The sequence below is a fragment of the Thalia democratica genome, chromosome 2 (genome assembly GCF_965202585.1).
Source record: "Thalia democratica chromosome 2, ktThaDemo2.hap1.1, whole genome shotgun sequence".
NCBI lineage: Eukaryota > Metazoa > Chordata > Thaliacea > Salpida > Salpidae > Thalia > Thalia democratica.
The window spans coordinates 89,737,379-89,752,487 of record NC_139166.1 but is presented as its reverse complement, the minus strand read 5'-3'; the positions used below and the strand labels follow the sequence as shown (position 1 = coordinate 89,752,487).

The 15,109-nt window shown below is 25.0% G+C and overlaps 1 protein-coding gene across 1 annotated transcript; it reads right to left on the bottom strand.

Moving 5' to 3' along the window:
* Nucleotides 1–871: 871 nt before the first annotated feature.
* LOC145829100 (cyclin-dependent kinase 9-like) lies at nt 872–14,350 on the bottom strand. The gene is made up of 12 exons (XM_082936829.1): nt 14,286–14,350; nt 13,617–13,698; nt 11,259–11,365; nt 9,645–9,744; nt 8,176–8,306; nt 6,171–6,259; nt 5,720–5,805; nt 4,743–4,876; nt 3,408–3,501; nt 3,010–3,135; nt 2,649–2,687; nt 872–988 (listed from the first exon to the last, which is right to left on the bottom strand). Exons 1-12 carry the CDS (start codon nt 14,348–14,350, stop codon nt 872–874), a joined length of 1,170 nt encoding a protein of 389 aa, XP_082792955.1.
* Nucleotides 14,351–15,109: the final 759 nt, after the last annotated feature.

Sequence of the window (15,109 nt, the reverse complement as noted above, 5' to 3'; positions counted from 1 at the left end):
TTAAAACTAGTTAATTTTAAACCATGTAGTTATAGTTTACAATAAATTTTCAAAATTTACAACTTTCTCTTTACTATTTTTTGAAAAAAACAATAACAAAATTTTCTACCACATATAAACAAAAGCAGCATTGAAAACTAGAGACCAAATTTCAGGATTATTTATTGTTTTTGGAAAATTATATTCATTTAAAGAAACTTAAACGTAGTCAAATATTTAAAAATTAATCAAAGGACTTCAAATATTTAAGCTTTCTTACTTTTTTTTGTTAATCTATAAAATTTTAAAAACCACATCACTTCAAAAAACTATATTAAAAATACACATAACCGTAAAAGCAGTTAACAATAAATCTACAAAAAATTTTTAACCAAGCTAATAACTTACTAATAACTTAATTTTTGTTACAAAAAACCTCAATATATATATATTTTATTTATCTAAAACAATTACTACTATAAATATTATATAAACTAACAAGTGCACTGTACAAAACTTCAACATTCAAAGGTGCTAAATATTAAAATAAAAAACATTCGTCCTAAAAATCAACTTTACCATCAATGAAATAAAAAATTTCAAAAATCAAATTAAAATTATCTTATAAGTCAAAACTTACTACCACTCAAAGTACACAAAAGTCAGTATGAGCCCAAACAACGTATTAAGAAAAATATTCAGAATATTAACAAAATTAAATCAATATCTAGCACATTCACAATATAAAAGATACCAAGTGTTTGTATAGTAAACAATACAATATAAAAGAAAATGTTAATCTCTATAGTCAAAAAAAAAACCATTAAAAACGTATCTGCACAAAATTAGCTATTTTAAGACAATCACAAGTTCAATATTATTGTTATATATTCTAGTAAGTCCTCTCTTCATACTGCTTTGAAGAAAGTTCTTTTTTCTGTTTATTATTATTTCTCTGGTGATGATTGTAAGGGTGATGCCTGTTGTTGTGTTTGTGTTGTTTCGCAACCTGAAATTAGTTAATAATAACAAAAAAAAAATTAGTTAAAATTATATAAAATTAACTACTTTCAATATCAAAAACAGTTAATCATATGGACAGTTTCTGTTACTAGGATGATGCTACTTTGCGGCCTTAAAAAGTTACAATAAAATTGAAAAAAACTATGCACTGAGTAGCATATGTGGTAGTATATTAGTTTAGGCAAGTTTATAAAATGTTTTTGATTAAAATATAGTTTAGAGGTAAGTTATATTGTCACTATGATGTTGCTTTGCGAAGGAATAATGATAGAAAGTTATAATAAACACTATGAGTAGATATTTAATTTCTGGCTATGTTTTACATAATTTAAAAAAAATAAATATAAGCAATGAACTTCACCGCACGATCAACAACAACAGCATCCGAGACAATCCTACGACCAGTTTCGTCCTAATAAGGACTCATCAGGCAGGAACAGTCGCGAGAAACCGCTGTTGTGATCTAACCAAGCGGGCTTAAGTACAAAGTACTGAAGCGACCGTTTGTGGGTAAAGTCCGAAAAATTGAAGCAGGCAAAACTTGTTGATGATGGCCGAAACAAATACTGGCTGAAACTGATAAAACGAGCGTGGAGAGTAAAATCTCACATTAAGCTGACAATGTCTAAGACGTTGGGCTTTGAAGATTTGCCTGCGTCAATTTTTTCGACTTTACCCACAAACGGTCGCCTCAGTACTTTGTACTTAAACCCGCTTGGTTAGATCACAACAGTGGTTTCTCGCGACTGTTCCTGCCTGATGAGTCCTAATTAGGACGAAACTGGTCGTAGGATTGTCTCGGATGCTGTTGTTGTTGATCGTGCGGTGAAGTTCATTGTTTATATTCGATGGCATAAAACATCTCAACTTGATGATGATGGCCGAAATAAATACTGGCTACATAATTTTTTAGTTAGGACCTACTAAGGAGTCATTTATTTTCTGCTGATTAATAAAAGAAAATATTAGAGCGAATAAAAATAAAGCAAACGTAAGTGCATATGAAATTTTAAATTGATAGCAAAGCAAAATTAAAAAAATACAAAATTGTATTATCGTTATTTAAAACATATTATTTTAAGTTACATAATAAATGTAAGCGGCAAAAAAACTTTATAATAAGTAGTTATATTAGCATTGATTGTGAGTGAAAATTTATTTAATGGTAGTTTTTTCGGTATACTTATGTAATATAAAATTTGAATTAAGAAATTTTTGAAACTTCAGATATTTTTCATTCCTCGACAACAATATTTCGAAATTTGGATGAAAATAAACGAAAGGTGCTCAAAAGTTTAATAACAAAAACTAACTTAATACAACTAAATACATATATATATATGATATATATATATTCAAGTACCAACTTTTTTCTGTCTTGTTTGGTGACTTTGGTCCATTAATTGCACGTTGCTAATAGAAACAATAAATAGAACATCATTAAACAGTTATCTTTTTTACTGGTGATTTTGTCGCAGATACTCGAAATTGTTAACAACAAATTTATATGCTTACACCTTTTGTTGAAAACACACAAACTGATTAAAAATAAATTGATGTAAGTCTTTCAAAACAATTTGTTTCTGATAATAAAACTGTCAAGAAAAAATAATTTTATTTATTTACAATGCAAAACAATAAAATACCGCTTCTTTGTAGAACTTTTCTTCAAGTTTGTCACGACGCTGTATGTAAAAACAAAAAAAAAAAATAAGGTTTTTGGTTAACTTGCTGCATATATTTTAAATGTTGTTCAACATTTGTTTAAGTTAAAAACTTAGAACCTTTCGTTTTCGATGATTTTGTTGCAGATGTTTGAAGTTTAAATAAAATATTTATTACAATAAACATTTAATCAGATATTGTTTTGGTAATTTTACTGGAGATTCTCAAGTTTTTAATGAAACGTTTTTTTTTATTTTATTAAACAAACACATTAGCTTCTGATGATTTTGTTGCAGGTATTCAAAACTGTTATAAGAAAAAAATATTTAAACATTCAATTACCTTTTGCATACGTTTGGTAAACTCGAAGTTGTTCTCCTTCAAATTTTCCAAACACTTCAGCGAATCAGAAGGTAGAGGGTCGTTCCAGAAAAAATCGTGGTTCAATGCGTTGTCGGCGTCAATCCTCTATTGAGTATAAGTTATTTATTTTACTAATTTTATATATATTACAGTATTTACTGAAATATTTTAAATGCAAGAAACATGTTTTTCTAAAAATCAGTAATAAAACAAGTTCACTTAATTAATATACTAAGCATAAAAGATACCTACCAAACTGAAAACAAGAAGCTATGTGAATTTCGTTTAACAAAGTTAAACAAGAGCTTGGTATTTTATATAAATATATTGTAATTAAAACTACTAGTAATTTTTTTATACATATAAAGTTTGTTAACCTTTTTAGGATCTAAACACAACAATTTGTCGATCAAATCCAATCCGTGACTATCTCCTATTTTATACATCAGCCTATCTTTCAGTACCCTTTTCCTGTTTTAAAATAGATAAATATTATTAAAAATAAAGAAAATATGTGTGAGGAAAACTGATTGTGTCACACTAGTAAAGAAAGTACCATGTTCAATTCCTACAAATTAGTATAGATAAAAAAAATATAAGAAAATAGACCCTGAAGAAATTTTTTTGTGCATAAAGCACTGAAACACATTCTATTTATTGTCTGTTTTGTTTAAAATGTAAATGTGCTAATACCTGTTTAAACCATAAAAATTTATCAAAAAACTTTATTTTGTAATAAACTAATAGTAAGAACTTTTAAGTTGTCTTTTCTTGATTAAGTTAAATAAAAAAACATTTACCTAACTGCACACAACTTTTATTAAAAGTAAGCAACATTTTATGGTATTTAGTTTCATTGAGACTCATCAATCAAATTTCACAACAACAAAAATTATCAACAAAATTGACTTATTATCAACTGTTAACAAGTCGTTATGAAATCAACACTTAACTTTATAATTTAAAAGCATGTGAATAAGTATGGAGTTATTTGTCACAGTAAAAACGTTTGATAAGCTTTCTTAAAACAATTTTCTCAGTTTCTCAAAACAAAATTGTTTATTCGAAGAAGTTATTTTTTTTTCAATGAATACGTAAGAACAAAGAAGTTTTCTTTGCTTTTGATATAAAATCAAAAAAATTTTGAAAGATATAAGCATTCGGTAGGGCATTCGGAAGTAATTGGTGTGCTTAAGTTATGTTTTAAACAATTAGATTTAAGAACTAATGCTTTCCACTTAATTTCTAAGTTACTTATTAGTATAATCATTTTTGTTTACTTGTAGTTTTAGTTTAGTGTGATGCAGTTATAATGTAACTTTGTATTTTTTCAACTTTATTTTTTAGTTAGATAAGTTTTGTTTCGCTTGTTGCAATAATCTTCTATAATTTACTATTCCCTAAAACCCTTTAAGAACCTCTATATTGAGATAAAGTTATAAATAACCTGTTATGTTGTTTTTCTATTATTTATAATATAATCTTAATGATGTTGCGAATTTTCAACTCCAAATAACAAAAAATAGGAAATAACCTACTGTGTTGTTTCTAAAAATATAATCTGGAGATTGTTTTAATTTTTTAACAAAAAGTATATATACTTATCATTAGTAAAATAACCTGTTATTTAGTTCTTTATCATTCACAATATTAACTTAATAATATTGCAATTTTTCAACGCCAAATAAACGTATTTATTTTTAATAAATAACCTGTTATGTTGTTTTTTTTCATTTACAATTAAACATTGGTAATGTTGTAATTTTTGAACTCCAGGCCAAACTCCTGGGGTGATTGATCCACATAAGTTGGTTATAAGATCGAGTTGGTTCTTTTCCACATTTCCCTAAGGAAGTAATTATATTTAGTAGTAATTAAAATAGTAATAGATATATAAATATATAATTGTTATAGATTTAAGTTTAACTATAAATTTTTTACACGCTAGGGAAACATTCATATAATTTAGTATATTTAAAATAAAAGACCATTGAAACCGTTTTTTTATGAGTATGTATTTTTTAATATTTGTTTTTGAACTTGTAGACTTTTATTATTCAAATTACCACTTTGAAACTATCCTCAAGTTTTAGGTTGGTATTAGTTAGAAATTTTGTCAAATTGGCAGGGCTGCCACTTGTATTAAGTTATTTTATCCAGAATTTCTGAATTTTTCCGTGTTTTAAAAAGTATACGTTTCAGGGTCTGTTTTAGTTTAAAGTTAAGTTGGAGGTAAATAACTTTGTTAAATAATAAAACGACATTAAAAAGATACCATTAAGCTTTTTTAGATGTTTTTTTTTAATAAAAAACTTTGGATGACAAAAATCATTTATCTATATGACAAAATTTTTGTGTCAAATCGAAATTTCACAGCTAAACATGTTAAAGTTGTTAAAAATTCCAGGTCTTTTAGTGAATTTTGTTAACAATTTCAAGTTCTTTTTAACTTCTTAAGTTCTAGGTTTTGCAGGATTCCAAGTTTTTTTGCAACCCAGATATATTAACCTGCACCAGTGTTTTTTTTTTAAATTACAAAATATTAAACGTAACTAGAAAAAACTATACAAACACTTTTAATTTTTAACAATGAAATTAAAATTAAAATAATAATAAACTAATTAAACCTACATTAATGGCAAATAAAATACTAACTACTTTTTACCTATAAAATTGACTAAATACAAACCTGCATTAATGGCACTCTGGTCCACAATTCACTCATAATACATCCGGCACCCCAAAGATCAATTGGTGGTCCGTAGTTTCTTTCGCCTTTTAATAATTAAGATGAATAAAAATAAACAGTGTAATAATAAAAACAGTAATTTCTGTTACTGCTAAACTATTTATGTTCATTGCTAAATTATAATTACAATTAATATAATTTCTAGACAGAAAACAAGTAATTTTTTTAACCTTTAAACAGTAATTAAGATGTAACAAAAATACTAATGATTTTTAAACAAAGTGTATAATTACTCACCAAGTAAGAGTTAAGGTATATATGACATAAACTCAAACAAGATGTTTTTTTTTTATAAAAGCAATTTATCTAACCATATCAAACATCAGATATAAAATATAAATGCAAAACAACAATTGTCTGCATATTCTAAATAATTGATAAAAATTCTCACCAAGTAATAATTCAGGGGGTCTGTACCACAAAGTGACCACTCTGTTTGTATATTTGTTCGATTCTCCTTCCTTGCGCACTGTGAACGCTCTGAAATAAGTATTATTTATATGCATTGCAAATTTTCTTGTTTACTTTACTTGTTTTGTTTCTTTTTTTAATTGTGTTTTATGCTGTTATAAATTATATTAATGTTAATAAATATAATACATAAATGTCTAAATGTTAATGTTAGCTCTTTTAAATTACAGATTTTGAAAATTAAATTTTAGAACACTACATCATTTCACAAAAAAAAAATTGATTGATTAATAAAAAACAGTTTACAACTTTAATTTGCAAATTCTGCTAAAAGGCCATATTTAGAACACTCAAGTTCTGCTGGTTATATGTGTTAATTTTAAAATATTTGTTCTAGTTGCTTTATATGCATTACATAGGTGTTGGTAAATTAAGGTTAGTTTTTTTTTTATATCAGAAGAAATGAACAGGTAACAGTTTTATACATTTTAGGGACTGAGACTGGAGTAATTCTATTAAACAAACTAAATTAAAATATTTATGTTATTAACTTAGGGACAAAATTGAAGTAAACTGATTTTAAAATGTATTTTAAGTCTAAATAACTAGTTAAAGGGGAATCAATAGCTGTATTTATTTTTATCTCTGTTCATATTAAATATTATAATCACTTTAAAATTTTTACAGAAGGCCATAGCTATGAAAAATATAACTTTCTTTTGTCTACTTGTACTTTTTTTTTCTTAATTAAATTTACTACAAACATTTTTTAAGTCATCTGCTTGAAATTTATTATTTTTGTTGATATTTTAGTGACTTTTACAAACAATAAAAAATTAAAATAAAACAACTTAACAATTTTTTCTATTTTAAACAGAATTTTATAAATTTATTACTTTGTAATCATTATAACTTTTATAAAAATTAAAATAACAATTTATTATATATTGTAACGATTGATAATTCTATAATTTTTTGCTTTTCCGATAAGCAGCCGGCGTAAGTGGTTTTTTGAAGATTTCCTTGTTTTCTTTTTCACAGATTTGTAAAATCTGGCACAAAAAGTTAAAGAAATATCCTAAAAATACTTTATTTTATTTAATTGAAATTAAACATGTTTGAGTGATATAAATGTACATATAACTTTTGATTAATTGTTTTTAAACTTATAATATTAGTTTCCAGTTTTTTTTTAGTTTTAAATAGTTCAAAAATTGATAAAAAAAAAATTTTAAGTATTGGATTAGAGTTTAAAAAAAATAATAAATTGATATTTTTTTAGTTATTATAACAAATTTTAATATATAACGATTAACTGTTAACAGTTTTCAGACAAAAGATAACAACAAGCATTTAAGAAACTGTTTTTAAGTAAAATAAGAAATCTTAGTCAGGTTGGGTTATTTGAAAACTTTTAAAATGTACTGAGAACTAAATTCGAAAAAATAGCAGTTTAAACATATTCAACACTTACAATGCTACAATAATAACAGAAAAAACTGATAGAAACTAGGCAGAGATTTAGGAAACATATCCTAAATTTCCTGAGCTTTGCAAAAAATCTTTAAAACAAGCCTGAGCTTTAACCTAAAATTCTTACTAGCTGGAGTTAGCCAGTTTGTATGGCTAATTGATTAACTATATAAGAACTTTAAAAAAAAAAATTTTTTTGAACATGGTATCTACATAATAAAATGATTGTTTTAGGGGTTTAAAATAAGTCACTGATTCGAAAAACAAAAATAACTCTGACGCTTACAATTTAAGTTAATTCTAATTTTTGTAATATCGTTATTTCCATAGCTATTACCTTCTAAAAGTATGTGCAGAGACATTAACAGCCTAGAATTAAATTAGGACTTCTCTGTAATATTTTAACAAAACAAAATCGACTAATAATAACCTAGCAAGGCCGAAATCAGAAAGTTGGTTGCATCTTTTGTAGTTACCAATAATTTAATTTTATATTAATTGTTTTTTCTAACCTAGCTAATCCAAAATCGGCAAGTTTGAGTGTTCCATCTTTTGTAATGAGAACGTTGGCTGCTTTCATATCTCGATGTATTATATTATTGCGGTGCATGTAAAATAATCCTTCAAACATTTGATTCATTATCTGTTAAAATAATAAAACATTATGCTTTTAGTATTGAACAAATGTTTGTTATAATCCGTCCAAAACATTTCTTCTAGTAATTGGTACATTATCTAATGAACAAAAAAATAAGTATATCTATAGAAATAAAACAAAGTTTTTTAGTTTAAAATGCATATAAAACAATCATTTTAATAGTTGGTGCATTATTTGTTAATGTAAAAAAAATCAAGAAAATTTATCTATATTAATATTATATAAATGATTAGTTAACATATATGTAGAATAATCCTTCTAATAGTTGGTACATTATTTGCTTTATTAAAAAAAAAACAAAAATATATATAATATAAACAAGTTATACAGTTTCCGTGAATACACAGAAACATGTCAGTGAAATAAAAGAAGGATACTGTAAAACTTGTTTTTATCACATTTTCTAGTGAACTTGTTTCACTAGGATCTTTTGTTAACAAACAATTAAGTTTATACTTTGAGTAGTTTCAAAAGTTATATTAATTATTGTAGATATATCTGATAAGATTCGAATATTTAAAATAAGATTTTTGATACATTACTTGTTTCATTTATAAATATATGTTAGTAAATGTTATACTCTATTATGATAATATTTTTTACAGCTTTCGTTAAACTAAATAGTTGCAAATTAAGTATTGTACTGTGATACTTTATAACAACATAAAGTGCACTAATTAGCGGGCCTTTTCAAGGTAATTAACTTAAACTGATGAGAATTTCTAAGTCATTAGCATACTTGAAATAACTTTTAAAACAAAGTTTTAACTACTTTATTTTTACTAATTTCTGTTCCTTAACAAATACTTTTATAATCCCTAACAAATCATTTAAACACCAAATAATGCATGCTTTTTCACACGGGTTGCCGAAGGTTTTCTTAATTTCTCCTAAGTTTATAAAATCAAGTTTTTGGTCCATTTTTTGTATAAAATTATACTCAAATTAAAAAATTAGTTTTGAATAGTAGAGCATCATAGAAAAGATTCTGTAAAGCTACTTAAAAGGTTTTTTTTAATAAAAGAAACTTTTAAGTGACACAATTCTTTTTATGTTTATGATAAATTCTTTGAACAAAATGGAAATTTCTTACTTAGTCTGTAAAAATATTTGAAAAATATAGGGTTTACCACGTATTTTATTGATTTTTGTTTAAAATTCCTTTTTTTTTTAGTTATTTTCAATATTTTTTAGGTTCTAGGTTTTTTTAGGTGTTTTTGCCTAAGTTGTCGAATTTAATGATTTTCTGCAACTGTATATACATCATTTATAATTTAAAAAATCTATTTATTTTACCAAGTTAAAACTTATAAACATACTAACATTTTTAATTTCTCCGGGTGAAAACTTTAAGTTTTTATTGCAGAGAAGACCTGCCAAATCGTGTTGGCAAAATTCCAACACCAAATAAATGCTTCCAAATCTGAAGGAAAAACGTATTGTTGATACTAAAAATACAACAGTATAAGTTGTATGTCACTAAAATTATTTTGTGTATTAGTAAACTCAAAACATATTTTATGACACACATTTATTTGTAGTCAGTAAAAACATGTATATATATATATATATATAACTAAACATGTAAACAAATATTTTTGGCAAATTTCTTCTAGGATTTCTAATTTTCATGTTTTTGGATATACTTTTAGTTTAAAGCAAAAAACCATGTTAAGTGTATATCTTTAATGTTAAACGACAATAAATGGATATTTTAAAACTTCTTCAAATGTGTTTTTAATAAAAGGAATTCTGATTATAACCTTTTTTAATCTTTACGATCGATTATATGTGTCGAATTGAAATTTAATTACTTAAAATTTAAAAGTTGCTTACAATTCTAACTTTTTCCAGGTTAAAGTGACTTTTGTTCGAATTTCCAGTTTGTTAGTTTAAAATTTTTTAATTTTATGTTTTTCTAGGTTTTTTGAGCAAAATCTAACAAATCCAGGTTTTTCTAGGATTCCATGTTTTTTGCACTCTTTAATATTTATTGTGGCTTGTACTATACAATACTATGTAAATACTACACTAAATTTTTTTTAATCGTTACTTTTTAGGTTTAAACAAACAAGTTTATTAACAAATTTCGCAGAATCCAATTTTTTTTATATAAGTGACATAGGTTAGCTGTCTAATTTGAACAAGCGTACAAAATTCCACAAGGTTACTAAATTGCACGAGGGTACAAAACTACATGAGGAAATAAAACTGAACAAGTGCACAAAATTTCACGAAGACGACTAATTTGCAAGAGGGGACCAAATTGCACGAAGATAAAATTGCACAAGTTTACTAAATAGCACGAGGTTACAAAATTGCACGAGTGCAAAAAAATTGGACGAAGACTAGGTTGCTAGAGGGTACAAAATTGCACGAAAATAAAATTTCACGAAAGATAATCACTTTTGCACGAAAGGAATTTTTATGAAGACACTTTAGTTAGAGCAGACAATTTTGCACGAATAAATTTTTGCACGGGGTTTTTTTTTCTTAATTTCTGTATAATTTTTTTTAAGTTATTTTTTCATTCTTTACTATCGCTTTTAACCCTAACCCTCGGTTGGTAATTTGTTTTTTTTTTTTTGGTTTTTATTCTTAATTTACATTTTTATTTATTATTTATACTATCACTGTAACCCTTAACCCTTACTCTCGGTCGGTAGCTTTTTTACTATTTGTTTCTAAAAATTTTTATTTTATTTTTTTTGTTGTTTTATTTTTGTTTTTTTTTTGCTTTTGTGCAAAATTGACCACTGGTGCAAAATTGTCTTCTTGCAATTTTGTTCCCTCGTGCAATTTAGTAAACTTGTGTAATTTAAACCCGTTCCCCTAACATGTTATTCTATGTTAGAAGGTGCAGGTCAAAGTGTAATCAATTTTACATTTAGAAAAGTTAACAATTTATTGATAGTTAACAAAACTACATAAACATACTTGTTTAGGGTTGTAGTTTTAGATCTGACAACTTCAATCAAATCCACCACATTCTTATGATGGAGAGCTTGCAAGATTTTTATCTCCCTCAGAGCAGTAATTGGAAACTGTTGTGAAAAAAATCAATAAATTATATTTTCTGTAAATATATATATATATATATATATATAAAACATAAAAAGTTGCATACTCTTAGAGAAAAATAGACTTTGATCTTTCTCAGAGCAGTGATTGGGAACTGATAAACAAAAAAGAAAAGCATACTAAATTATACTTTTTGATATTTTAAATTTTAAGGTTTACTTATTTTTAAAACGAAATACACTCTTGCAAGATTTTGATCGCTCTCAGCCGAATTATGGGAACTGTCAATTTGATAAAATAAAAATAAGGTACTAATCTTAGTTGTGTGAATACTAGTTTAAAATCATCACAACACTCATTTACTTTTCATTATTAATAGTTAAGTATTAAAATAAACTAATTTAAAATAAAACATTAATGTATTCATATCAAGTAAGAATGACTATAAAGTTTAAATATGTTTTCGTTAGTTATAACTATTAAACGTTTTTAAACAGGGTCGCTAAATGTTTTTCAGCATATTCTTCAGGATTTACTGAGCTTCTTCCAGGTTTTTAAAAGTACTTGTTTTTGTTTCTGTTTTTAGTTTAAAGTTAGGTAAAATTGTGTGTTAAGTAGTATAACAAAATTTTAAAGACACCATAAAGCTACTTCAAATGTGTTTTTTTACAAAAAAAAAATTGATGATGACAAAAATTTATTATCTACATGATAGATTTTTTGTGTCAAAAAAGTTTTACTAATTGATATGTAAAAATTGTTTAGCGTTTCAGGTTTTATAGAAATTTTGTTAAAATTCCAGGTTTTTAAGTAACTTTTGTTTAAAATTTCAGCTTTTTTAGTGATTTTGTTCAAAATTCAAGTTTCATTTTCGAAATTTTTTAAATTCCAGGTTTTAAGAGGTGTTTTAGCCTAAATCGTTAAATTCCAGGTTTTTCCAGGATTCCAAGTTTTTTTGGCACTGTAAAGAAACTAACATTTTATTTTAAATATTCTACAGCTCGTGAATAAATGTGTAATTTATTGTAACAATAAAAGCTTTTCCAAAACATTTTTAATTATTCTCAAAACAAGCTTTTCCAAATTTATTTAAAAGCGAATGTTGTAAACTGTTTTACGCAGATTTCGTGACGTGCTTCGAGTATTAAAAAAACAAACATTTTTTATTGTTAGGAGTTACGTTTGTTTTAGTGCTTATAAAACGGAATTTGACATGCATTTACTTGCAGTAGCAGTAGCAGTATCATTGGTGTGTGGTAAAGCTAGAAATGTTTTATTATAAAATGTCTAAGTTTAAGTCTGAAGTACTTCGTTTTCTTTAGTTTAAGATATTTCATGTTACTTGTGTTCAACTGTTGTTTTGTTAGTGTGTCGTGTGACTATTTTATATTTGTAAATAAACTTTTGTTGACTTTTAAGTATCTTAGATGTATTTATGTTATCTAAAAATATCTATCCCAATTTAATTACCCCTAGCAATTTAGATTGATAACAATAAACATCACGTCGGGTACTCTAATCGAGACAGCACCCCTGTTATAATCAAACTAAAACATTTCAACGCGGTTACAGAAACTGATGATTTGATAAGTTTATAAGTTAATGCTTACATACTTTACATAGCATTTTAACAAAAAGAAAATTATCTTTACAAAATAGTTTTGACTCACTAATAGCTTTTGTAACTTCATATTATTTTTTTATAGAAAAAAATTAACACCATTATTTTAATACAGGTGTATTTTGTAATAGAGGTGAATAATCTAAAGTTAGAACACTGACTGCTGAATTATTATATTTCTTTGTAACTTTTAAAGGTAATTTAAATCTAAATTCAAAATTAAAGTTTTCATGTTTTTTATTAGTAGAACAACATTATAAAACAAATAAAAAATAATTTAATCATTACGACAATACTACACCTTACTATTTGTAATAATAATTTTTGTTACCAAAGGTTTAAAGAAAATTTAATTAGTTAAAAACTAAAAACATTAAGCTTCCTAACCATAACTTGTTATTTTTTAATCTTTATTACTTTTTTTTAAATTAAATTTTAACTTAACGAATTATTTTCAATAATAATACCACCCCTTTTTTTATCCATTATATTTTATTTTCAAACTTAAACACTTATAAAAAACTAAAATAGTTAATACAAAATTTTACAACAATACTAACTAAAATATAACAATGGTAAATATAGAATAACAAAAAGTAAAAAAAACTAATTATAATACTATTAAATATAGTAAATGTATTTTTAACACAAACCCCTTCTTTTTCATTTTCCAAGACAACTTTTTTCAGCGCTACAACATTTTTAGTTGCTTTGTCCCTTGCTTTGAACACTACTCTGTTTATTCAAAAAACAAACGTAATTTTTGTTCAGTATTTTGTTACTATTTGTTAATAAATACTTTCTTTGCCTTAAACAATTCTAATTCTATATATATATATATATATGTATAGGGTCGCCAAAAGTTTTTTTACAGTAAAATATTCCAGATTTATTAAAAAACAATGTTTTTGGTTTATTGTCAGTATATAGTTATATTAAAGGTAAAAAAAAATCTTGAAAAGCAGCTGCAAAGCTACTTTAAACGTGTTGAAAACAAAATAGTGATATTTTTGTTTCATAATAGAATTTTGTACATAAAGAAATGTCTACACTTTACATTTAAAAATTATCTAAAGTTTCTTGTTTTTCCAGGCTTTTTTCAAAATTTTTTAAGTTTAAGTTTCTTATTAAAGTTGTTAAGTTGGTTTGAATAATTTAAAAAAATATATATACTCTGCTCTCATTGAAATGATCATAAAATACCAAAAAGAAATATGATGTTACTTTAGAACTGCAAATAAGAAAATCAATTGCAATTTCTAGTATGAAATACAACCAGTGTAAAGAAACGCCTGAAATTTGAAAAAAAAACTTTAACTAACCCAAAAGTGCCTTGTCCGATCTTCTCAATTACTTCATAAGAGTCCGCTGGTCTACATCTAAGCATTTTGTTTTTTTACTTTACAATGATAGCTGTAGATAATTATCAAAATATTAGGTTTGTAAGTTTTTATTAATTTTGTTTGCTTAGTTAAGTGCTTTAATTTGTTAATTGAGGTCTGTATGTGGGTATGAAAATAATAGATAATGGAACTTAGATGTGTGTAAACTAATTACGTACACTAGTATGCTAGTTACTATGAGTACTAAACTCAAAGCAGTCATTTTATGCAGCCTGGCATCTTTTTTTTTGTATTAAAACTAAATACAACTAATATAATAATAATATATGCCTATAAGCTCTTAAAGTGCCTAAAAGCTCCAGGGGTAGATTACAATTTATAAATATAACTGTGGTCATTATTTCAAAGTTTAGATGCTGTAAGACAAATTAAAAAAACATTATAATGTACTTTTGATATATGTTTATGTGCAACAAAGATAACATATTATAACTAGAAAGCTTAAATGGTTTAATAAAAAAATATCTGATGATAGTTTATATAAAAAATTTTTAAATAAATATACTATTATTCAAATATATTGGCATTAAATTACTATAATTAATAATAATACATAACATACAGTAGTTAATATTTAAGTATAAAATAAAACATTTATATTTAAAAGATATATACCTCAATACACTATAAGCTATAGATATTGGTTAATAACTTGTAATGGTTATACTATGTTTTACAACCATACTAATAAGCAATAAAAAAAAAATAATAATAATAATAAATACATGATTACCAAATATTTT

What these genes read in the sequence shown, in the direction of transcription:
- LOC145829100 (XM_082936829.1), bottom strand. Translation starts at nt 14,350, where the DNA reads ATGCTTAGATGTAGACCAGCGGACTCTTATGAAGTAATTGAGAAGATC. An exon ending in CACCCGGAGAAATTAAAAAT is followed by an intron (nt 8,307 to 9,644) that starts GTTAGTATGTTT and finishes TTATTTTAACAG; the next exon opens with ATAATGAATCAAATGTTTGA. An exon ending in CCAGAGTGCCATTAATGCAG is followed by an intron (nt 4,877 to 5,719) that starts GTTTGTATTTAG and finishes TTACTTCCTTAG; the next exon opens with GGAAATGTGGAAAAGAACCA.